The 23,660-nt window shown below is 46.7% G+C and overlaps 1 protein-coding gene across 1 annotated transcript in view; it reads left to right on the top strand.

Annotated features, from left to right (window-relative positions):
- LOC122802395 (DNA topoisomerase 1-like) overlaps nucleotides 1-23,660 on the top strand; it is a 498,452-nt gene that overhangs the window by 338,621 nt on the left and 136,171 nt on the right. Inside the window, exon 14 of the mRNA XM_044072020.1 lies at nucleotides 2,698-2,766. Coding sequence (XP_043927955.1) covers nucleotides 2,698-2,766 — 69 coding nt within the window. The remainder of the gene's footprint in view (nucleotides 1-2,697; nucleotides 2,767-23,660) is intronic.

The following is a 23,660-nucleotide window of genomic DNA, read 5'->3' as shown; positions in this document are numbered from 1 at the left end:
ATTCTCTTCCAGTGGCCAGCCTAAGCAAGCAGGTACTGGATGTCATACGTGAAACCAGAAGACCCATTACAAGGAAATCCTATGCTAAATTGAAAAGGTGATGTTCCTGGATTCATTCTAAAGGAGCGGATACAGCACAGCCGTCCTTGCCTCTCATCCTGGATTACCTAGCAGACCCACTCCACAGAGGCCTCTCCTTTTCCTCCATTAAGATCCGTGCCTCTACCATCTCTGCTCATTACAGCATTGAGCCACCTCTCTTCTCTCATCTTCTCATCAAACAGTTCCTGAGAGGGGCTAATAACTTAAGGCCACCAAGAAGACCCCCCCACCCCTGCTTGGGACCTTAACTTTGTACTGGAAAAGCTCACGCTACCCCACCTTGAGCCTGCAGCGTCAGCAGAGTTAAAATTCCTCTCTTGGAAAACAGCCTTGCTTCTGCCATCACTTCAGCTAGAAGAGTGCCTTAGCTACAAGCACGTATGGCTGTGGAACCCTTCATTATTTTTCATGCTGACAGGGTCTCTCTCAATATTAACCTTACTTTTATGCCTAAAGTGGTGTCCACTGTGGCTCTCAACCAATCTATCCATTTGCCCACCTTTTTCTCTAATCCTCAAAATAAGGGGGAAAGGATCCTGCACTCTTTAGACGTGCACAGACCGCTCCGATTCTACCTTGAATAGGACTAAGCCCTTCAGAAAATCTGACAAGATACTAGCCCGCTTTGCACCAGGGGCAGAAGGCAAGGCCATCTCAAAGCAAACCATCTCCAGATGGATAGCACACTGTATCCATTTTTGTTAAACACCATGGGAACCCCCCCCCCCAGGGGATCAGAATGCATTCCACTAGGGCAACTTCACCCTCTACAGCCTTTCTCAGAGGAGTCCCTGCCTGGGACATTCTAGACAACAGTGAAACACGAAGAACATAGTACAGTTGTGTACACTTACCATAAATGTAGATGAGTGTATTCACTGTTGCAGTCCTGGTTTCCCACCCTCCAGCCCCCTTGTCTCTCTCTCTCTCTCTTTCTCCGTTTCTCCTCTTCACTCCTTACAGGGCTATTGGTATTTACTTTTTACTGGTGGTGTTTTTCCACCATAACTTGGCTCCCTATTTGGGGGCTCCTGACATTTGGGGCAAGAAAAGCTGATGTAATGGTGTCGTCTGCCTGTTTTTATACCTCTGACGATCTGACGTCAGTCCTGAAGTGACAGCAACAGACACGGAAATAGCCTCTGGTATTCAGGCCGACTGAGGGCTGCCCCTGGCAGGATAACCCAAGTGTAATGACTGCAACAGTGAATACACTCTAACATCTACATTTATGGTAAGTGTACACAGCTGTACTTTTGTAAGATAGTAAGTTTTTATTAAGGGGGTGTCATTTAAATTGTTAGTCGATCCTCTTGAATGAGACTGCCAGTGAAGGCAGATCGTTTTCCATGAAAGTAAATTGAGAGAAGACCAATGTTTAACTTTTATCCCCTGTCAATTTACCCTCTACCCTTAGATCATCTTGTTCTATGATGTAAGGGTCACAGTCGCATTTGATGACTGCCAGCTCAAGGGGAGGGGGTTATCTAAACATCCATGGAAGATTTATTACTCCAGTCAATAGCCCATCATCCACTGGCTGCTGAGCTAGGGCATCTTGCACTAATGACCTGAGGGTCTCCTACTCCCTGTGACCATATTTCAGGGTAGCCTGTAATTGTCTGCAGGCTGGTTACCTACTTTTCAACATTCCCTTCAGTCCTCCTCATTAAGGATACTGGCTGTGATTGCATTTCTTTTGAGGCCGAAGTCATCCTGTAGATGGCTGCTTGGAGCTCCACACTGTGGGATGCCATAGCCAATGAGAGAGACCTTCAGAACTTTGTGATTACGTAATAACACATCTTGCAGCCATTGTAGATCGTCTGTGCAGGGGTGGCGGCAATGGTCAACTGACTGTAACCTACCTTAACAATACTCCTAGGATAACTGAGAGGGCATAATTCTCTTGCCTTCTACCCATGCAGGTTACTACAATTGTAGAGCACAAAAGGTTCGGCAGATTCCAAGTCCAGGGCTTACTGTCTGCCCTTAACTGTTCAGAAACAACGTACAGTGTGGAATGTCTAGTTCCTAAAATTCCATCCTCCGGTTTATGCTGTAGTCCCCACAGGAGTGCCCACTGCATGGATATTGGGTAATTTCATATACAGGCTTGCATGGAGCCAATCATCAGATAAGGAGTCTATATAGTCTACAGTACTTGGCCACCATGGCCAGCGCTTTAGTAAAGGTTTGCCAAAAGGCATTTGTTGTGTTTGTTGATACCATGTAGGCACCCTGCAGGTTCACCATCTTTAATGAAACATACTTGATGCACTGATTCAAGCTGTTGAAAAGGAATCAACATTCCTGTTTTAGGAGTCAGCTATGACTTTTCATGCTTCTGCAAGGGCTTGATCTTAGTGAATGTCTAAATAAGAAAATTGCTTGCACATTTGTTGTTTAAATACCATGTGTTGCAGTGTCATGTGAGATTTTGTTCTTAATTTCATTAGAAAGATGCTGCTATCGTCTTTGAATATCCAAATTGCAGTTATGATAGTTTTCTTAAAATAACATGATGCACAAAATTTTTTTTTGTTTGCAAATTCATTTAAAATATTGATGTTTTACCAGCATTTCCCCCCTTAGGTATTTAAGAATCTTGAATTATTTATGGAAAACAAGCAATCCGAAGATGACTTGTTTGATAGACTTAATGTAAGTAAAGTCTTTTGGTGGCTTTCTGATATGGTTTGTCATTGAAAGTTTAGAAGTAAGGCACAGCTTTACATTGTTTGTTTTATTACTATATTACCATGTTTTATGAAGAGTCTTGCTTTAAAGTGCCTCTTGCAGTGGATTTTGTCCTCCCACATTTGTGGAGTGTTGGAATTAAGCCCCCCTATGTTGCTACCACCTCCCCTTGATGACTGCTATAAAGCAGATTGCTTTCATTTGCTCTTCAGTTCTTTCCTTCTGCCGAACAAAAGTTGATCACATCCAGTCTCCATGAATTTTTTTTTTTCATTTTGATTGTGTGTACATTTCAGATCAGTGGTAATTTTTAATGTAAACTGAAGATGTTCTTCATGTTTCACTGTTTGTCATCACTTGTGGGTTATCCCTGCTTGGTAGCCCTCTGCCGGCCTGAATACCAGAGTAAAGGATTTCCCTCCTGCGTCAGCTGTTCAGGCACTGGCTGACGTCAGGTCAACAGGGCTATAAAGGGTGACAGCAGACGCCATTACATCAGTCAATTCTTGTTGTGGAGCCTGAAGCAGATATTCGTGTTTCACTGTTGCAGTCATCATCTGTGGTGTTGTCTCTGCTGTGGTAGCTCTCAGCCGGCTCAAATACTAAAGTCAGTGTTTTTCTGCGTCTGTTGCAGTTGCCTGTAGTCTGACGTCCGGTCGTCAGTGCTATTAAAGCAAGGCAGCTGACGTCATTACATCAGTCTTTCTTGCCGTGGAGCCCATAGCAGAAGCAGTTTGCACGAGTGCCGGTCTGTCGCTACCACAATTTGAATTTCAGCTGAAAACGTCCTAACGCTAAGTACCCCGTTGGGGACCCTTTTTTCTTGCATTAACAGATGTCCAAAAAAGTTAACAATTGTCTTGCCTGCAGAAAGCAGATAACACACAGAGACTGCGTTATTTATTTAGGCCCAGACCATGACGTCCTATTGCCGGTTCTGTGCCCTCTTTAATGCGAGAACTATTCGCCGTAGAACTTTTTGTAGACCGTTATTTTCATGCTCTGTCTTTGCATTCTGATATGGTGTCCATCAGCCAACAATCCGTGGACATTTCAAAAAAACATAAAGATAGAGACCACACAAGGCTAAGTCTTCTGACGCTGCCACTAAGCAGGTAGTCAGCTCTCCGGAATTCAGTGAGGTGCTTTCACAGCCCCTGATGCCTGATACGATATCTACACAGGCCTCTACCAAGACCCTTTCGGAGTCCAGTATGCCACAGAAATCTTCGTCTTCCAAGCCTTGGCTGTCTCTGCCGAGTCAGGAGCCGCGACGCAGGCACCGGCTTCCGAGGAAGCCTTTCACACTACCGAATCTAGACAAAAAAGTCTATTCATCTGACTACATTTTCTCTCAGACTGATTCTCTCAGGCCTAGAAGCCAGGCCACTACTAGAAAATCTGCTTCTAGCCACCATCTTGCTCCTGCTCCACCACCCCAAGCACAAATGCTTTAAATGGTGGAGGATCTTATCTCCCTTTTCCGGGGTAGTTAGCCACCGCTTCTAAAAGGAAAAGGTACCCTTCTCCAGAAATTGACAGAACAGGGTTCTGAGGAATCTGACTATTCAAATTTTGAAGAGGAACAGCAACCTCTGACTGCTTATGAGGATTCAGATGCAGAGGAGTCCATCCCTTCTGCCTCCCTTCCAGAGGACCTTTCCTTTTGTGAAACCCTTCACACCCTCAGGGAACATTTCCAATGGGAATCTCAGGATTTCCCCCAGTCTAATAAAAGACTTGGAGAGTTTCTGGACCTGCCTCAGCACAGACCCCTGGCCAATCCCCCCTGTGATGGATGATGTTTTCCATGAATCCAGTTCAGCCCCTGACACCCTCCCACCTGCTTCCAGTAAACCTGACAGGCATTACAGAGTACCGGATTCTCACAAATACCTGTACAGAAATCCTGCTGCAGACCCAGATGTCATTACACAGGGACCTAAAGGAGCTAAGACTAGTTCTGGCAAGAATCCTATTCCTTCTGACAAGAGCTCCAGAGCTTTGGACAGATGGGGTAAAAAAGTATACACCTCTGCAACCTTGGCTATCGGAGCACTCTTAGTTGTCCGTTCCATATGTTGAAATATCAGCACTACACTTTGGAAGTATTAAAACAAAAGATTTCTACCTTTCCTGACTGTCCCAATTCAAAAGTTAGCAGATTTACTGCACTCTACTTGCCAAGTGGCTAAACACCCGTTACACTGTGGATATGACGCCCTAGAAGCCTCTAGCAGGGCAGCAGTGACGGTATCTGTTATTAGGAGACATGCATGGCTAAAGGAACAACCTTTCCCTGATCATGTCGAGTCTAAATTTGGTGCACCCCTAGATAAGGAGCGCTTGTTTGGAGTAAAAGCAGAAGAGGTGCTTCTGTGCAAACAGTAAAATTTTCTTTCGGGTTCAACCTCCCAGGTTCAGCAGGAACTTTCCCTCTAAGCACTGGTCCTTCCCTGCACCTAGCAGACAAGGCCAAGGTAAACCCCGCAGGGACAGATCATCCAGGCCTCTATCCCAGGGCCAGCAGAGAAGCGAAGTGGACCAGTTCATCCCCAAAAGCAAGGGAGTTCTAAGCAACCCTTTGTTACAAAAACTCAGAATGCCCCCCCCCCCCCTTCACTCCTCAAAATCTAGGAGGAAGGCTCTCCCTCTTCAAAGAAAATTGGCTTTCTGTAACAAAGGACCAATGTGTCTTAAAAATAATTTTTCATTGATACAAATTCTCTTTCAGCGAACTCCCAATTCCAAGAGGGTACCCAGCCTTACCTCCAAATCAGTGGGCAGAGGCATTGAAACAGGTCCTAACTTGCATATCCCAGGGGGCAGTAGAACCTGTCCCCTCAGATCAAACAGGCAAAGGCTTTTATTCCAGACTACTCCTCGTTAAAAGAAGGCACTTGGCACCCCATCCTGGATCTGTCCATTCTGAACAGCTCCCTGGTGGTCCCCAGATTCAAAATGCTAACTTTGCAGCAGCTGCTGCCTGTGCTAACAAAAAATGTCTGGCTAGTGACCCTAGACCTAAAAGATGCCTACCTCCATGTCCCCATAAGGGAGTCCTGCAGGAAGTACTTAAAAGCAGGATCACAAGACTTTCAGTTCTCTGTGCTGCCTTTTGGGTTATCTACTGCACCCAGAGTATTCACCAAATGGTTAGCCCCGGCCATAGCATTTTGCAGACAGGGAAATGTACAGATTTACCCTTACCAGGATGACTGCCTCATTCAGGTAGAGTGCAAAGAAAAGCTGCTCCAGGCCCTTCTCTTTGTCAAATCCCTCCGAACCTCACTAGGGTTAACCTCAATGAGAAGAAATCAAAGCAAACTCCCACCAGGAAGATCATTTTCTTGGGAGCTCTGCTAGACACAGCATCCCAAATGGTCTTCCTATCCCCAGAATAGCACAGCTTCCTGCCACTCTGCTTTACCCAACTGGCTTCCAGAAGACACCTCACTGTGAGGAAGTTCCTGCAAGCCCTGGAATACATGGCATCTTGCATCCTTCTAATTCTGCCAGGCTTCACATGAGAACATCAGTGGTTTCTAAAGAACCTTTGGTGCCAGCACTCTGTCTCTAGAGACCTCTTTCCCCTCTGATCCCATGGATAGGGACAAGATGTCCTTCAAGGATGCATCTGCAGTCATGACAAATGGGTTGTCCTGTCGTCAGGCAGCCCTTCGGTCGGCCGGATTCCAAAGTCTGGGTCCGGCTTCGGCTGATGTCGCACTTCACCCGACGTCATCTCTGCTGGTCTTCGGGTATAAAGGCATCAGCCAACGCCATTTTCCCCAGTCTTTCTTGCCGCGCCCGAAGCAGAAGCTGTTCGCAAGTGCCGGTCGGTCAGATCCAGAGATTACTACTACCGAATACTACAAGACTTCTAAAAGCTAAGTACCCGTTGGGGACTCTTTCTTGCCTCAGCCGATGTCAGAAAAAGTCAATAACTGTTTAACTTGTGGGAAACAAATACCTCATAAAGATTTCCACTCTTACTGCCTGCCTTGCTTAGGCCCAGACCACGACGTAGCAGCCTGTTCGGCCTGTGCTTCCTTCAACCGGCCTAACGCTTAGGCGTCGGTCGGAGTTTGCTGAACAGTTTTTCGCTCAGATTTTGCATACATTATGCCGTCGGATCCTCCGACTACCCAAATTGTTAAACGCAAAGAAAAGACCGACACTCGCGGTCCATGGTTTCGGCCGAAACCACGTTAAGCAAGCGAGTGTCTCTGTTTCGCCGAAACCGAAAACGGTCAATCTTCAGCCGAATCCATGACTACTACTGAGGCTCCTGCTACCTTAGTTGAATCGGCCTCAGAAGTTTTGCCTACTACTGTGGTTCCTAGTGATTTATCAGACACCATTCCTTTGGATGTCTCTACCCCAGCACGTGGTGCTGCTAGGCCTCCTGCAGCCATGTCTATTAAGGCCTTTGCCAGGGCTAAAGCAGCCAAAACTGTTAAATCAGTGCCTGTTAAGCCCCCCTCACACAGGCCCACTTCTAGTTCACAAATGCTTACTCTGGCAGAGGATTTAATATCCTTAATTAGGGGATCCCAATCTCACCCAGACAGGGCCTCTCAGCCCCCAGAAAAGAGACCTAGAGCAGAGCCCCCCGAGCCAGTGTCCTCTGATGATTCTTCGGATGACTCAGACATTACAGATCAGCCAGAGGCTCCTTTTTCTACCTATGAAGATTCCGATGCTGAGGAATCCATTCCATCTGCCTCTCCACCAGAGGAATTTTCCTTTGGGGAAACCTTACATGCCATGAGAGAACAATTCCAATGGCAGGGACAAGATTTCTCAGATTCCAGAAAAAGGCTTAGGACATTTCTGCACTTACCACAACATAGGCCCTTAGCTATACCTCCAGTACTGCCTGTTGTGGATGATGCATTTAATGATGTTTGCACTGCTTTTGATACTTTACCTCCAGCCCCTGCCAAACCAGATAGATTTTACAGGGTGCCAGACACTCATCACCACCTATACAAGGCCCCACTTGCAGATCCTGAGACTATATCCCAGGGGCCTAAGGCAGTAGCCTCGACCTCAGCAAAAAACCCTATTCCTTCTGAAAGGGAATCCAGGTCCTTAGAGAGATGGGGGAAAAAAGTTTACACCTCTGCTACTCTCTCAGCTAGAGCTTTAAACGGTCAGTTTCATATGATCCAATACCAAGAGTTTATGCTTGATCAGTTAACTAAGAAGCTGTCCACTGATGACTCCTTAGATAAGAAATATGTTTTAGAAATGGTGAATAACATTCAGCAGGTTAGTAACCATTCTTTAAAATGTGGCTATGATGCACTGGAGGCTTCATTTAGATCAGCCATGACTGGCACAGTGATAAGAAGGCATGCATGGTTGAAAGAACAGGTCTTGCCGGATCATGTTAAAGCAAAGCTGTTAGATGCTCCTATGGATAAGGCCAGTCTATTTGGTACACCTGCTCAGCAAGTAATGAAGAAAATGGAAGAGAAGGCAAAATCTGTACAAACAGTTAAGGATTTCTTACAGGTTCAGCCCCCAAGGTTTAGCAGGAACTGGCCTGCCAAAATTGGTCCTTTCCAGACTCCTCAAAATCTCAGAGGCAGGAATAGACGCTCTAGAGGCAGAAATCAATCCAGAGGAGGTGCCTACAGAGGACGACAGTGGCAAGGCAATAACCGAGGCACAGACACAACCACTGCCACTGCAACAGGACAATCACAGTGACTTGGCTCTGACACCGCCTACCAGGGAGCAAATAACAGCACCTTTAGGCGGAAAGTTAGCCTTATTTTCGAAAAATTGGCACTATATCACAAAAGACAAGTGGATTTTGCAAACCATAGACCAAGGCTACAGGTTCCGCTTCCACACCTTACCAGTAAAAAGAGGAATGCCAAACCTACCTCCAAATCAAAAAAACAGAAGCTCTAAAGCAGATAGCGCAATTAACAAAGATAAGAGCCGTGGAAAGAGTACCAATAACAGAACAGGGCAAAGGATTCTACTCCAGACTCTTCCTAGTACCAAGAAAAGAGAAAAGTTGGAGACCTATTCTCGACCTGTCCGCCTTAAACACATACATCATTGTCCCAAAATTCAAAATGCTGACCCTACAGCAACTTCTTCCCATGCTGGGCAAGGAGTGTTGGCTGGTAACTCTAGATCTCAAGGAGGCATACCTGCACGTCCCCATACGACAAAATTGCAGAAGATACCTCAGATTTCTTGCAGGATCAGAGCATTATCAATTCTCAGCATTGCCCTTTGGCTTATCTACTGCGCCCAGAGTATTCACAAAATGCCTGGCATCAGTAATCGCTCACTGCAGGCTACAGGGAATCCAAATTTATCCATACCTGGACGACTGCCTGTTACAAGCGGACAACAGAAGCAAGCTGACAACAGATTTACAAGAGTCATTTGCTTACTACAATCCCTGGGATACACAGTCAATTTACAAAAGTCAAGACTGATACCATCCCAAACAAGAACATTCTTGGGTGCGGAATTGGACACCGCAAAACAAATGGCATTCCTAACTGCAGAAAAACAAAAACAACTCCCTCTTTACTTCTTGGCATTAACAAAGCAGAACAAACTAACAGCAAGAAAAGTACTGCAGGCCTTGGGCTTCATGGCATCATGCATAATCTTGGTCCCACATGCCAGACTGCATATGAGAAAGCTACAGTGGTACCTAAAGAATTTATGGTCTCAACACAGGCACAGCTTAGAAACCGAAATCCCACTAATCCCATGCCTGAAACAGGAGTTCCTATGGTGGGCTCAAGCATGCCAGTCAAACCCAGGCTTGCCCTTCCACAGCTCGCAAGCAAGCCAAACCATCACAACGGACGCCTCAGACATAGGCTGGGGGGCGCACATGTTGGACAAATGCATACAAGGATTGTGGACTTCAGACCAGCTGCACCTGCACATAAACCAAAAAGAAATGCTGGCAGTAAAACTAGCAATCCAGAAATTCAGACCATTCCTCAAAGAAGGCCATTTAATGATAAGGACAGACAACACCACAGTCATGTGGTACATCAACAAACAGGGAGGTACTCATTCATACCCCCTATGCAGAATGACTCTGGACCTTTGGAATATAGCTCTGAGCTACAACATCCAGTTACAGGCAATATTTGTGCCGGGAAAAGAAAACACCCTAGCAGACATGTTAAGCAGAACCACCTCGGATGCTCACGAATGGATGCTACACCCGGACATCTTCAAGGCCATCACAAAGAAATGGGGAATGCCACAAATAGACCTATTCGCATCCCCACTCAATCACCAGCTCAAAAATTCTGCACAAGGACATACCACCCACTTGCATGGAAGGTGGACTCTCTATCCTTCAGTTGGAAAGGCCTGACAGCATATGCATATCCACCTCTTCCTTTGATGCACAAGGTACTACTGAAAATCAAAGAGGAACGCCCAAGGATAATCCTGATCGCTCCAATTGGCCAAGACAACACTGGTATCCATTGCTGAGGAGCATGTCTCAGGAGAATGTGGTCAATACCCTGATGCCTTTGATGTTAACTCAGAACAACTACAACATCATGCACCCAAACCTAAAAACCTTGCAACTGACTGCCTGGAACATCACATAGCAGCAACTAACCCAGACCTATCCCAAAGGGTTAAAGACATTATCCTTGAAGCCCGCAGACCTTCAACCAGAAGGAACTATGCAGGAAAATGGAAAAGATTTGTCATTTGGAGTACTGAAAGAGGAAAAGATGTGTCTAACATAGATATTGCTAACATCCTGGAGTACTTGGCAGAGCTTCTACATACAGGCCTGTCCTATTCCTCCATCAAGATACATGCATCAGCTATTTCAGCAGAATACAGCTTGATCCACCTGTCTTTTCCCATCCTCTACTCAGGCAGTTCCTCAGAGGGATCAAGAATGTAAAACCTCCTAGGAAACCACCATTACCAGCATGGGACTTGAACTTTGTGCTAGAAAAATTGACACTCCCTCCATTTGAACCAGCAGCAACAGCAGATCTTCAACACCTATCATGGAAAACTGCTTTCCTACTGGCAATTACTTCAGCAAGGAGGGTTTGAACTACAGGCCTTAATGGCAGTACAACCCTTCCTAATCTTCCATCAAGATAGGGTGTCCATGAGAACTAATCCTACATTTATGCCTAAGGTGGTATCCAGAGTGTCTTTAAACCAGGCAATCCACCTACCTACCTTCTTTCCCAATCCACAGAACAGGGGAAAGACTGCTGCATACCTTGGATGTACATAGACAGTTACGCTACTACCTGGACAGAACCAAAGGTGACAGAAAAACTGACCAGCTTTTAGTAGCCTATGCAACAGGAAGGGAAGGAAAAGCAATTTCCAAACAGACAATCTCCAAATGGATAGGAAATTGCATAAGATTCTGTTACTCCTACCACGGAAAACCAATTCCACAGAACATAAGACCTCATTCTACAAGGGCTACAGCCACTACCACAGCTTTCTTACGAGGAGTGGCAACCAAGGACATTATTGAGGCGGCTACTTGGACCTCCGTGCATACATTTGCCAAGCATTATAATTTACCTCTATACTCTAGATCCCGAGCAGGGTTTGCCACTGCTGTACTGCAAGGGATCCTAACTACACCATAATTCTTCTTCCTCCTCCCTAGTTTGGCTATGGTATTCTACCCATTTGTTATGACTGCAGATGCATCCTTGAAGGACATAGTACAGTTTTGTACCTACCATAAATGTAGATGTCCGAACAGGATAGCATCTGCAGTCAGGATTACCCACCCTCCTTCCCCTCTGTGGTACTCCTAGGGTATTTACCCTCCTAATAGCTAGCTGGGGGGGAGTCTCTTATGGTGTATTTGTTTGTATATATGTACATACATTATTATTTTTTGTGTTTGCCTTTTACTTTTTTGGAAACATTGGCATTTATCCAAAATTTTAGCTTACCAAGAGGGCTACTGGCATCTGGGGCAAGAAACACTGAGGAAAATGGCGTCGGCTGATGCCTTTATACCCGAAGACCAGCAGAGATGACGGGTGAAGTGCGACATCAGCCGAAGCCGGACCCAGACTTTGGAATCCGGCCGACCGAAGGGCTGCCTGACGACAGGACAACCCATTTGTTATGACTGCAGATGCTATCCTGTTCGGACATCTACATTTATGGTAGGGACAAAACTGTACTTTTCTCTGGTGGGCAGAGGCCAAGAACAAGGGTCTTCCCTTCATCCTCCGCCCTGCCAGCCAGACCATCACCACCGATACCTCAGACATTGCTTGGGGCACTCACCTAGCAGGCAGGTGCACCCGAGGTCTTTGGGATGCCCAGCACCTTCACTTACACATCAGTCAGAAAGAAATGATGGCAGTACAAAAGGCTCCCGACTTCCTTCAAACCCCATCTCGGGCCAGGGATTCTCCTTATAAAATGTAATTGCCCAGTACCTAACAGAGGTCAACAACACCCTGGCAGATCACCCAAGCAGAAACTTACTGGACCTCACTAATGGCAGCTCCACAGGGAAATCTTTCTGCAAATCACTCAGGAGTGGGAGACTCCAGAGGTGGATCTCTTTGCCTCCCATCTCAACCACCAGCTGCAAAAGTTTTGTACCAGGGAGTATCACCTCCTAGCATGGAAGGTGGATGCCTTGACCTTTCCCTAGAACTCCCTCTTTGTGTACACGTTCCCTCCTCTGCCCGTTATTCCCAAGGTACTGATCGAAATAAGGGAGGAGAGACCAAAGGCCGTCTTCATTGCTCCAGATTGGTGCAGCCACCATTGGTACCCCTTACTGCACGCAGCCTGACCTTACAGCCCCCCCCCCCCCCCCACAAAGCAGCTTCCCCTCATCTCAACCTTAAAAGCTAACAAGGAGTCCCTGTTAATCAAACAGGTCCTAGACATTTTCAGAGGCCAGAACGCCCAACACCAGAAAATCTTGTGCAGGGAAATGGAAAAGATTCTGCTTCTGGAGCCAGACCAGAGGGGCCAGTGCCTCTCATCCTTCCATCTCTCTTATCTTGGATTACCTAGCCGAGTTGCTCAAAAGTGGTCTCTCCTCCTCTTCTATTAAAATCCATGCCTCTGCCATTTCAGCCAGTTACGATTCAGACCTACCCCTCTTCTCTCATCCTTTGATGAAACAATTTCTCCGAAGGGCTTCTAATATCAGGCCTCCCAGAAGGCTTCCCATGCCAGCCTGGGACCTGAATTCTGTTTTAGAAGAAATAACCTTACCTCCTTTTGAACTTGCTGCTTCAACCAAATTGAAATACCTCTCCTGGAAGACTGCCTTCTTACAAGCTATCACCTCAGCCAGAAGGGTTTCAGAACTTCAGGCGCTCTTGGCTGTTGAGCCCTTCATCATTTTCCATGTAACAGGATCTCCCTGAGGACTAAACCCCTCCTTTATGCCCAAGGTGGTGTCTGATATGACACTCAACCAGGCCATACATCAACCCACCTTCTTTCACAACCACCAAAACAAGGGGGAAAGAATTCTGCACTCGTTAGACATGCACAGACAACTCTGATACTATCTGGACTGTACTAAACCCTTCAGAAAAACAGACTAGCTGCTTGTCAGCTTTGCCCCTGGGACAGAGGGGAAGCCCATTTCCAAGCAAACCATTTCCAAATAGGTATCACTCTGTATCCATTTCTGCTACAGACTACATGGGAACCCCCCCCCAGTCTATTGATGTTCTTCAGGGATGCATCTGCAGTCATAACATATGGGTTGTCCTGCCTCAGGCAGCCCTTCGGTCGGCTGGATTCCAAAGTCTGGGTCTGGCCTCGGCTGATGTCGCACTTTCCCCGACGTCAGAGCGTCTGGGGTATAAAAGCATCAGCCGACGCCATTTTCCTCCGTCTTTCTTGCCGCTCAGTGCCCGAAGCAGAAGCTGTTCACAAGTGCCGGTCGGTCAGATCCAGTGATTTCAGCTACTGAAGACTTCGAAAAAGCTAAGTACCCCGTTGGGGACTCTTTCTTGCCTCAGCCGATGTCAGACAAAGTAAATAATTGTTTAACTTGTGGGAAACAAATACCTCATAAGGATTTCCATTCCTACTGCCTTCCTTGCTTAGGCCCAGACCACGACGTAGCGTCCTGTTCAGCCTGTGCTTCCTTCAACCGACGAACTCTTAGACGCCGGTCGGAGTTTGCAGAGGAGTTTTTTGGGGCCACTTTTGCATATAAAATGCCGTCGGAGACACCGACATCGAATTTGGTGAAAAAACGGAAGGACAAGGACCGACACTCGCGGCCCGCGGTTTCGGCTGAAACCACGGTTAGGCCTACCGCGAGTGTCTCAGTTTCGGCCGAAACAGAGTCCTCGGAGATTCCTTCTTCCGTATCCATTCTACCGACCACCGTGGCCCGGGAGGCCCCGGCTGAGTCTGCTACCGAGCTACCTACCGAAACCAGTGTGCAGGAAATGTCCGACACCATTCCTTTGGACATTTCTACTCCTGCACGTGGGGCAGCTAGGCCCCCTGCTTCCATGTCCATTAAGGCTTTTTCTAGGGCTAAAGCTGCTAAACTTTCTAAAGCTTTGCCTCCCAAAACTACCTCCCAGAGGCCTTCCTCTAGTTCTCAGATCCTCAGCCTTGCAGAGGATCTTATTTCTTTAATTAGAGGTTCACAACCTCACCCAGACAGGGCCTCTCACCCTCCACCAGGCAAAAGGCCCAGGACTGACCCCTCTGACCCACACTCTTCAGATGAGTCCACGGATGGATCTGAGTTGTCAGACCACCAGGAGGAGGCTTATTCGCCCTATGAGGATTCTGATGCTGAAGAATCTAGCCCTTCGGCCTCCCCTCATGAAGAGTTTTCTTTTGGTGAAACCCTACACTCCATGAGAGAGCATTTTCAATGGCAAGGTCAGGAATTCTCTGATTCTAGAAAAAGATTAAGGACCTTTTTACATTTGCCTCAGCATAGGCCCTTAGCTATACCTCCTGTTTTGAATGTAATTGATGTGTACAATGATGTCAGTACAGCCCCTGATACTCTCCCTCCGGCCCCTGCCAAACCTGATAGATACTACAGGGTACCGGATTCTCATTTCCATTTGTATAAAGCCCATTCTGCAGACCCAGAAACTATTTCTCAGGGCCCTAAAGGGGTTGCGGCCGCCACTGCCAAAAATCCTCTACCCTCTGAAAGAGAGTGTAGAGCTTTAGAGAGATGGGGAAAGAAGGTATATGCTTCAACTCTTTCCGTCAGGGCATTAAATTGTCAATTTCATATGATACAGTACCCAAGAGTATTTGTTAGATGAACTGAATAAGAAGCTTTCTTCACCTTGAACCCCTTGACCGTAAATCCCTACAGGATTTGGTATACAACTCTCAGCAGGTCAGTAATCATTTCTTAAAATGTGGCTATGATGCACTGGAGGCTTCATTTAGATCAGCTATGACTGGGGCAGTTATTCGTAGGCATGCCTGGCTGAAGGAACAATCTTTGCCAGACCATGTTAAAGCTAAACTCCTGGATGCTCCAATGGAGAAACAAAATTTATTTCGCTCCTCTGCTCAGGAGGTCTTAAAGTTTGAAGAAAAGGCAAAATCTGTGCAAACAGTTAAGGATTTCCTGCAAGTACAACCACCGAGATTCAGCAGAAACTGGCCTACTAAGAATTGGTCCTTTCCAGACTCGGACAGAGCCCAGAGAGGCAGGAACAGACACCCTAGGGGCAGAGGCCAATCTAAGGGCTCCTACAGAGGCCGTCAGTGGCAGCCTGCCAGCCAGAGGAGTAGTGCAACAGCAGCTACAACAGCTACCACACCAGGACAGGCTCAATGACTTTATTCTGATTCCGCCAACCAGGGATCAACTGGAAGCACCCTTGGGCGGAAAGCTGGCTTTATTCTCAAAAAACTGGCATTATATTACAAGGGACACATGGACACTGCAAATAATAGACAAAGGATACAGGTTCCACTTCCACACTTTGCCAAAGAGAAACGGAATGCCAAACCTGCCACCAAATCAGAGGGCAGAGGCTTTAAGGCAGATCAACAACTTACTTCAAATGAAAGCTATAGAAAAGGTACCACTTTCAGAGCAAGGCCAAGGATTTTACTCCAGACTATTCCTTGTACCAAGAAAAGAAAATCAATGGAGGCCTATTCTCGACCTGTCCGCACTGAATACTTACCTCATTGTGCCAAAATTCAAGATGCTGACCCTACAGCAACTTCTTCCCATGTTGGGCAAGGAGTCTTGGCTGGTGACTCTAGATCTCAAGGAGGCATACCTGCACGTCCCTATTCGACCAAGTTGCAGAAGACACCTCAGATTTCTTGCAGGATCAGAGCATCATCAATTCTCAGCATTGCCCTTTGGCTTATCTACTGCGCCCAGAGTATTCACGAAATGCCTGGCATCAGTAATTGCACACTGCAGACTTCAGGGGATACAAATCTACCCATACCTGGACGACTGCCTTATACAAGCAGACAACAAGGGAACTTTGATAAAGGACTTGGACTATGCCATCCACCTGCTACAGGCCTTGGGATACACAGTCCACATCCAAAAGTCAAGACTGGTGCCATCCCAAAGGATAACTTTTTGTGGGGCAGATCTGGATACAACCACCCAAATGGCCTTTCTCACAGAAGAAAAACAAAAACAACTTCCAGATTACTTCATGACTCTGACCAGACAAACTCAGCTTACTGCAAGGAAAATCCTGCGGGCCCTGGGTTACATGGCATCCTGCATAATTCTGATACCACAGGCCAGCCTGCATATGAGAAAATTACAATGGTACCTAAGGAGTGTATGGTCTCAACACAGCCACAGTTTAGAAACTTTGATACCAATCATTCCTTGCCTTCAAAAGGAATTTCAGTGGTGGGCTCAGGCCTGCCAGTCCAACAGAGGGTTGCCTTTCAACAAACCAAAAACAAAACAAACCATCACCACGGACGCTTCAGACCGTGGATGGGGAGCACACATGGAGGACAAATGTATCCAAGGCCTATGGTCTCAAGGACAGCTACACATGCACATAAACCAAAAGGAAATGCTGGCAGTGATGCATGCAATCGAGGCCTTCAAACCCTTCCTTCATCAAGGCCACCTGTTAAGGACAGACAACACCACGGTCATGTGGTACATAAACAATCAGGGAGGCACACACTCCTACCCTCTATGCCGGCTGGCTATGAATCTATGGGAACTGTGCCTGAATCTCAATATCCAACTTCAGTCCCACTTCGTGCCAGGAAAAGAGAATACACTGGCAGACAGCTTAAGCAGAAATACCATGGATGCACACGAATGGATGCTGCACCCAGACATCTTCCAACTGATAGCAAAGACTTGGGGAATGCCAGAGATCTGTTCGCCTCCCCCCTCAACCATCAACTGAAGAAATTCTGCTCAAGGACATACCACCCACAAGCTTGGAGGGTGGACTGTCTCTCTTTCAGCTGGAAAGCTCTAAAAGTATATGCCTTCTCACCTCTCCCATTAATGCACAAGGTTCTACTGAAGATCAGGGAGGAGCAGCCAAGAGTGATTCTGATAGCTCCAGACTGGCCAAGACAACACTGGTATCCATTATTGAGAAACATGTCACAGGCAAAACCATGGCCTCTTCTTCTGACGCAGAATAATTTCAAGATCATGCATCCCGACTTGAAAACGTTGCAGCTAACTGCATGGAAAATTCCTTAAATCCCAATCGAAATGTTTTATCACAGAGAGTGAAGGACATTATCTTGGAAGCTCGCCGACCTTCCACAAGGAAGACATACTCAGCTAAATGGAAAAGATTTCTCATTTGGAACGCATCAAAGGGCTCAGATGTGACAGTGGCAAGCATGACACATATATTCTGGAATACTTAGCAGAATTGTTCCACAATGGCCTGTCCTATTCTTCCATTAAGATTCATGCCTCAGCAATTTCAGCAGAATACAATGAGGATCCACCTATCTTCTCACACCCTCTCCTCAGGCAATTTCTGAGAGGGATCAAAAATATTAAACCTCCAAGAAAACCCCCTCTACCTACTTGGGATCTCAACTTCGTGTTGGAAAAACTAACACTTCCTCCTTTTGAACCAGCAGCATCAGCGGATCTACAGTTTCTGTCTTGGAAAACTGCATTCCTTCTGGCAATAACTTCAGCAAGAAGAGTATCTGAGTTACAAGCATTAATGGCAGTGCAGCCATTTCTTATCTTCCATCAGGACAGAGTTTCACTAAGAACCAATCCTACTTTTATGCCAAAGGTGGTATCTAGGGTATCCTTGAACCAAGCTATTCACTTGCCTATGTTCTTCCCAAATCCACAGAATAGAGGGGAAAAACTTCTGCACACCCTGGATATACACAGACAACTACGCTACTACTTGGACAGAACTAAAACTAGCAGAAAAACTGACCAACTATTTGTAGCATATGCTGCTGGGGTGCAAGGAAAAGCAATTTCCAAACAGACAATTTCAAAATGGATAGGAAATTGCATTTGATTTTTTTGTTCCTTTCATGGAAAGACAGTTCCTGAAAACATCAGGCCTCATTTCACAAGGGCCACGGCCACCACTACAGCCTTCCTACGAGGGGTGGCTACCAAGGACATTTTAGAAGCTGCTACTTGGAGCTCCGTGCATACATTTGCCAAACATTACAATCCTACCTTTATACTCCAGATCCAGAGCAGGTTTTGCTACTGCAGTCCTGCAGGGGATCTTAACTACACCATCCTTTTCTTAGTACCTCCTCCCCCAGGTTGGCTATGGTATTCTACCCATATGTTATGACTGCAGATGCATCCTTGAAGGACATAGTACAGTTTTGTACCTACCATAAATGTAGATGTCCGATAGGTATGCATCTGCAGTCAGGTTTACCCTCCCTCCTACCCCTCTGAGGTATTCCTAGGGTACTTACCCCTCTTTTAGCTAGCTGGGGGAATCTATTATGGTGTATTTGTTTGTATATACATGTATATATTTATATAAATTTGCAAATGTTTGGAACTTTTTTGCATTTATCCAAATTTAGCCTTCCTTTATTCAAATTTAGCCTTCCTAGAGGGCTCCTGGCATCTGGGGCAAGAAAAACTGAGGAAAATGGCGTCGGCTGATGCTTTTATACCCCAGATGCTCTGACATCGGGGAAAGTGCGACATCAGCCGAGGCCAGACCCAGACTTTGGAATCCGGCTGACCGAAGAGCTGCCTGAGGCAGGACAACCCATATGTTATGACTGCAGATGCATACCTATCAGACATCTACATTTATGGTAGGTACAAAACTGTACTTTACCCATTCCACCAGGGCAGCTTCTACTTCCACAGCCTTCCTCAAAGGAGTCCCCACTAGGGACATCTTGGAAGCTGCCACCTGAACCTGTGTCCACACCTTTAGACATTACCACCTACCTCTTTAAAAAAAAAAAAAAAAATCTAGAGCAGGGTTTGCCTCTGCAGGGCTTGCTAACCCATGCCTAGGGCTCTAACCTACCCTTCCACCCCTCTCCTCAGCTTTGGGAATCTTCCCACAGGTGATGACTGCAACAGTGAAACACGAAGAACATAGTACAGTTGTGTACACTTACCGTAAATGTAGATGTTCGAGTGTATTCACTGTTGCAGTCCTGGTTTCCCTCCCTCCATTCCCCTTGTGTCCTCTTCCCCCAGGGGGACATAAGCTTCCCATGGTGGCTTTTAGCCACCAGGACAACTTTACTCTATTTCCTTGTGCTTCTGATGGGTTAGGGCAAGAAAAACTGATGTAATGACGTCGGCTGCCATGCTTTATAGCACTGATGATCTGATGTCAGACTACAGGTGACTGCAGCCAGCACAGAAAAACATTGACTCTGGTATTCGGGCCGGCTGAGGGCTACCACAGCAGGGATAACCCCACAGGTGATGACTGCAACAGTGAATACACTCTTAACATATACATTAATGGTAAGTGTACACAACTGTACTTTTTGCGAGTGTCAGTCGGCCATTGCCAGAGTGAGAACCGTCTAAAGCCAAGTACGCCGTTGGAGAACATTTTCTTGTTTTTAACCGAGGTCAGAGAAAGTTAATAATTTGTATAAATTGTGGAAAGCAGATCCCACACTGAGACTTCCAATCTCTTTGCGTCACTTGTTTATGCCCAGACCACGACATCCTTGGGTGTTGGTTCTGTGCCCTGTTTAATGCTAGAACCATACGTAGAAGAGCTGAAATTGTAGCTAGGCATTTTAGTGAGTCTTTTTCTCAACTCAAAATGGCGTCTGTCTCTCACCTAGAAAAAAGAAAGAAAAGGATAGAGGTAGGCCTCTAAAAGTTAGGCTGTGTCTGACATGGGTCAGAAGTCTGGTATTTTTCAACTCAGTCCTACAGCTGAACTCAGTGAGGCGACTTTGCAGCTGCTGACACACTAGCCGAGGAAGTGTCACAGGCCTCTACCAAGACCCGTTCGGAATCTGGTATGCTTCCGGGGTCCACCTCCCTTTGCTGGTATGTCACCTCCTTCCTCACACGGTTGGGTCTGGAGCCGCTTTGCAGGCAGTGGCTTCTGCTGAGACCACCAATACTAGACTCAGACAGATGACAACGCCGCCGGTCAAACTTACTTTGTGTAAGACTACAGCCCATCCAGGCCCAAGCCTAAGACAACCCCCAAAAAGATCCCTCCCCAAGGACCCAGACACCGACCTACACCTAGCCAGCCTGCTTCTCATCGCAGCAACTGCTTAGGATGGCAGAAGACTTACGTTAGAGGAAGCCAACCCCAGCCAAAAGAAAAAGGGACACATCCCCTGAGGCCCCCTCTGACCAGGAATTCGAAGAATCTATCTTTTGAGGAGTCAAACATAGAAGACCAGCCCTTAGCAGCATTTGAGGACTCTGATGCTGATGCCCCATTCCTTCTCCCTCCCCTTTCAGTGGGTGGCCCAAGATACCCTCAGTCTGAGCGAGTTCCTTGACCTGCCGCAGCATAAACCTCTGACCATTCCGCCTATCCTGGATGTAGTGGAGGATGTTTTTCTAGAATCTGCCCTTTCACCAGATTGTCTCCCCCCAGCACCCAGAAAACCAGATGGATATTACAGGGTGTAAGACATCAGCAAATATCTTTTCAGGAATCCTACTACAGACCCTGAAGTCATTACTCAAGGCCCAAAGGGAGCTAGGGCAAGCTCATCTAGAAATCCAATTCCAGCTGACAAAGCAGAGCTTTAGACAGAATGGGGGAAAAAGGTATACACTTCGGCCATTTTAGCTGTAGGAGCATTACATTGTCAATTCTGTATGCTCAAATTCCAGCAAAATGTCCTCGAACTGATTAAACAGAAGTTATCTTCCATTCCTAACAGTACTACTACCAGAGAATTAATAGATGTCATACAGTCTAGCTGTTGGGTAGCCAATCACTTCTTGCATTAGTTTTGATGCCTTAGAAGCTTCTACCAGGGTTGCAGTAACAGGATCGGTAATCAGAAGGTATGCCTGGTTAAGGGAGCAATCTTTGCCTGACCAGGTCAAATCTAAGCTGCTAGACACCCCCCTTGGATAAAGACCAATTGTTTGGGCCTAAAGCGGAGGAGGTAATTAAGGAGGAGGACAAAGCCAAGCCCATGCAAACTGTCAAGGACATCTTATATGTGCAGCCTCCCAGGTTCAGCAGAAACTTCCCCACTAAACACTGGTCCTTTCCCTCACAGTCAAATCCAGTCCAGAGAAAGGGGCACAAGAGATGGAATCCCTAGGTGTCAGTCCCATAGCCAGCGAAGACCCAGGCAGTGGTCCACTGCTGCCCCTAGGCAAGGGAGTTCTAAACAAACCCCCTTCTCCAAGGACTCAAATGCCTGTCTTCCCTCTGCTCCTCAGGTCACCCAACAGGCCAGGAGGAAGACTTTCCCTCTTCCTAGAAAACTGGCAGGCCATCACCTCAGATCTATGGCTCCTTAAAATGATTATCAGTGGGTACAGATTCTCTTTCAAAGCAAAAACAAAAAGGTCAGATTGCCAGACATCCCTACAAATCAGAGGGCAGAAGCTATTAGTCATATCAGAAAGCTTCATGCTCAGGGTACTGTAGAAGCTGTACAAAGGAACTGATCAGAAAAGGATTTTATTCAAGACTGTTCCTGGACCCCAGAAAAGAGGGCACCTGGTGCCCTATCCTAGACTTCTCCGTCCTGAATCTGTCCCTTCTGGTTCCAAAGTTCATGATGCTGACTCTACAAAAAACGATTGCCTATGCTCCTGCCACAAGTCTGGCTAGTGACCCTAGATCTGAAGGCTGCCTACCTGCTGCATATTCCTATCAGACAGTCCTGCAGGAGTTACCTAAGATTCAGAGCAGGGTCCCAACACTTTCAGTTCTCTGCTCTACCCTTTGTCTTGGGCACTGCTTCCAGAGTTTTTACCAAGTGCCTGGCTCCAGTCATTGTATTTTGCAGACAGAAGGCCGTACACATTTATCCCTATCTCGATGACTGCCTCGTTCAGGCAAAAACTAAGGAAAAGCGGACCTCTCCTTCATGCAAGCCCTGCTAACCTCTCTGGGAGTCGCACTCAACCGAGAAAAGTCCCATCTGCAGCCCACACTAAGGATTACCTTCCTGGGCATCCTTCTAGACACCTCAGCACAAATGGCCTTCCTACCCCAACAGAAGCAGGCCTTCCTAGAGTCTTACTTCACCCAGCTGGCACACAAAATCCACCTCACTGCCAGAAAAATCCTGCAAACCCTAAGATACATGAGAAAATTGCAATGGTACCTAAGGAATCTCTGGTGCCAGCACTCCCAGTCACTGGAACACCAACCCTCCCCGATTCCTTGTCTGGGGAAGGAATTCCTATAGTGGGCAGAGTCTTGCAGCCTGAACAGGGGGCCTTCCCTTTTGTCCTTCAGCCACACGGCCAAACCATAACCACAGACGCCTCAGACATTGCCTGAGGAGCTCACAAAGGAACACTGCGAACTCTGGCCTTTTGGGAGCAGGAGGTTCAGGGTCTCCATCAACCTGAAAGAAATGCTAGCAGTGCACAGAGCATTTCTAACCTTCCAAGAGCACCTGTCACCAGGCGTCCTTTCTGTCAAGACAACACAGCTTGTCATGTAGAGCATCAACAAGCAAGGGGCACCCACCCATTCTTACTCCCTCTGCTGCTTAGCCATGAAAATCTGGCAGTAAGTCTCAAACCTGGGACTGCATCTGATAGCACAGTACCTTTCAGTGAAACAAAACACCCTGGCAGACCAACTAAGCAGACTGCTTCTGGATCCCCACTAGTGGCAGTTGCACAGGAAGACCTTCCTGTAGATAGTCAAATATGGCGGAACCAGACTTAGACCTTCTTGCAAGCTATCAGAACCACCATCTAATAAAGTTTTGCTCAAACGTTTTACGCATAAGCCAGCCTGGAGGGTGGATTCCCTCCTGTCATTGGGGTAGCCTGTTTGTATTACGCTCCCCCCCCCCCCTTGCCTCTGATACCCAGGGTGCTGCTCAAGATCAGAGGAGAAAGGCCAAGGGCTGTCCTAGTTGCCCCAGACTGAAATCCTTCTAGTAGAGGTAATAACCACCAGATAAGTTGTTTTCCACGATAAATTTAGATCTGTAGTTGTAGCCGGCTTGAAAGGCGGAGCGACCAGAGCTTGGAGAACCATAGTAAGGTCTCACGGGGGAACAGGATCTTTGACCGGGGGGGGGGGGGGGTAACAAAAAGTTGCCTTTGATAAAAGCTTTACACAGTCTGGAAGATGCTGAGGATGCAGAATTTTCACCCACATGAAAATGGGAAATGGCAGCCAACTGAACATTGGCAGTAGAAGAACTAGCTCCTTGCTGGAAAATAT

The sequence above is a fragment of the Protopterus annectens genome, chromosome 5.part0 (assembly GCF_019279795.1).
Source record: "Protopterus annectens isolate FY-2018-M chromosome 5.part0, PAN1.0, whole genome shotgun sequence".
Taxonomy (NCBI): domain Eukaryota; kingdom Metazoa; phylum Chordata; order Ceratodontiformes; family Protopteridae; genus Protopterus; species Protopterus annectens.
Note: the sequence above shows the minus strand (reverse complement) of the source record. Positions and strands in the feature narration are given on the sequence as shown.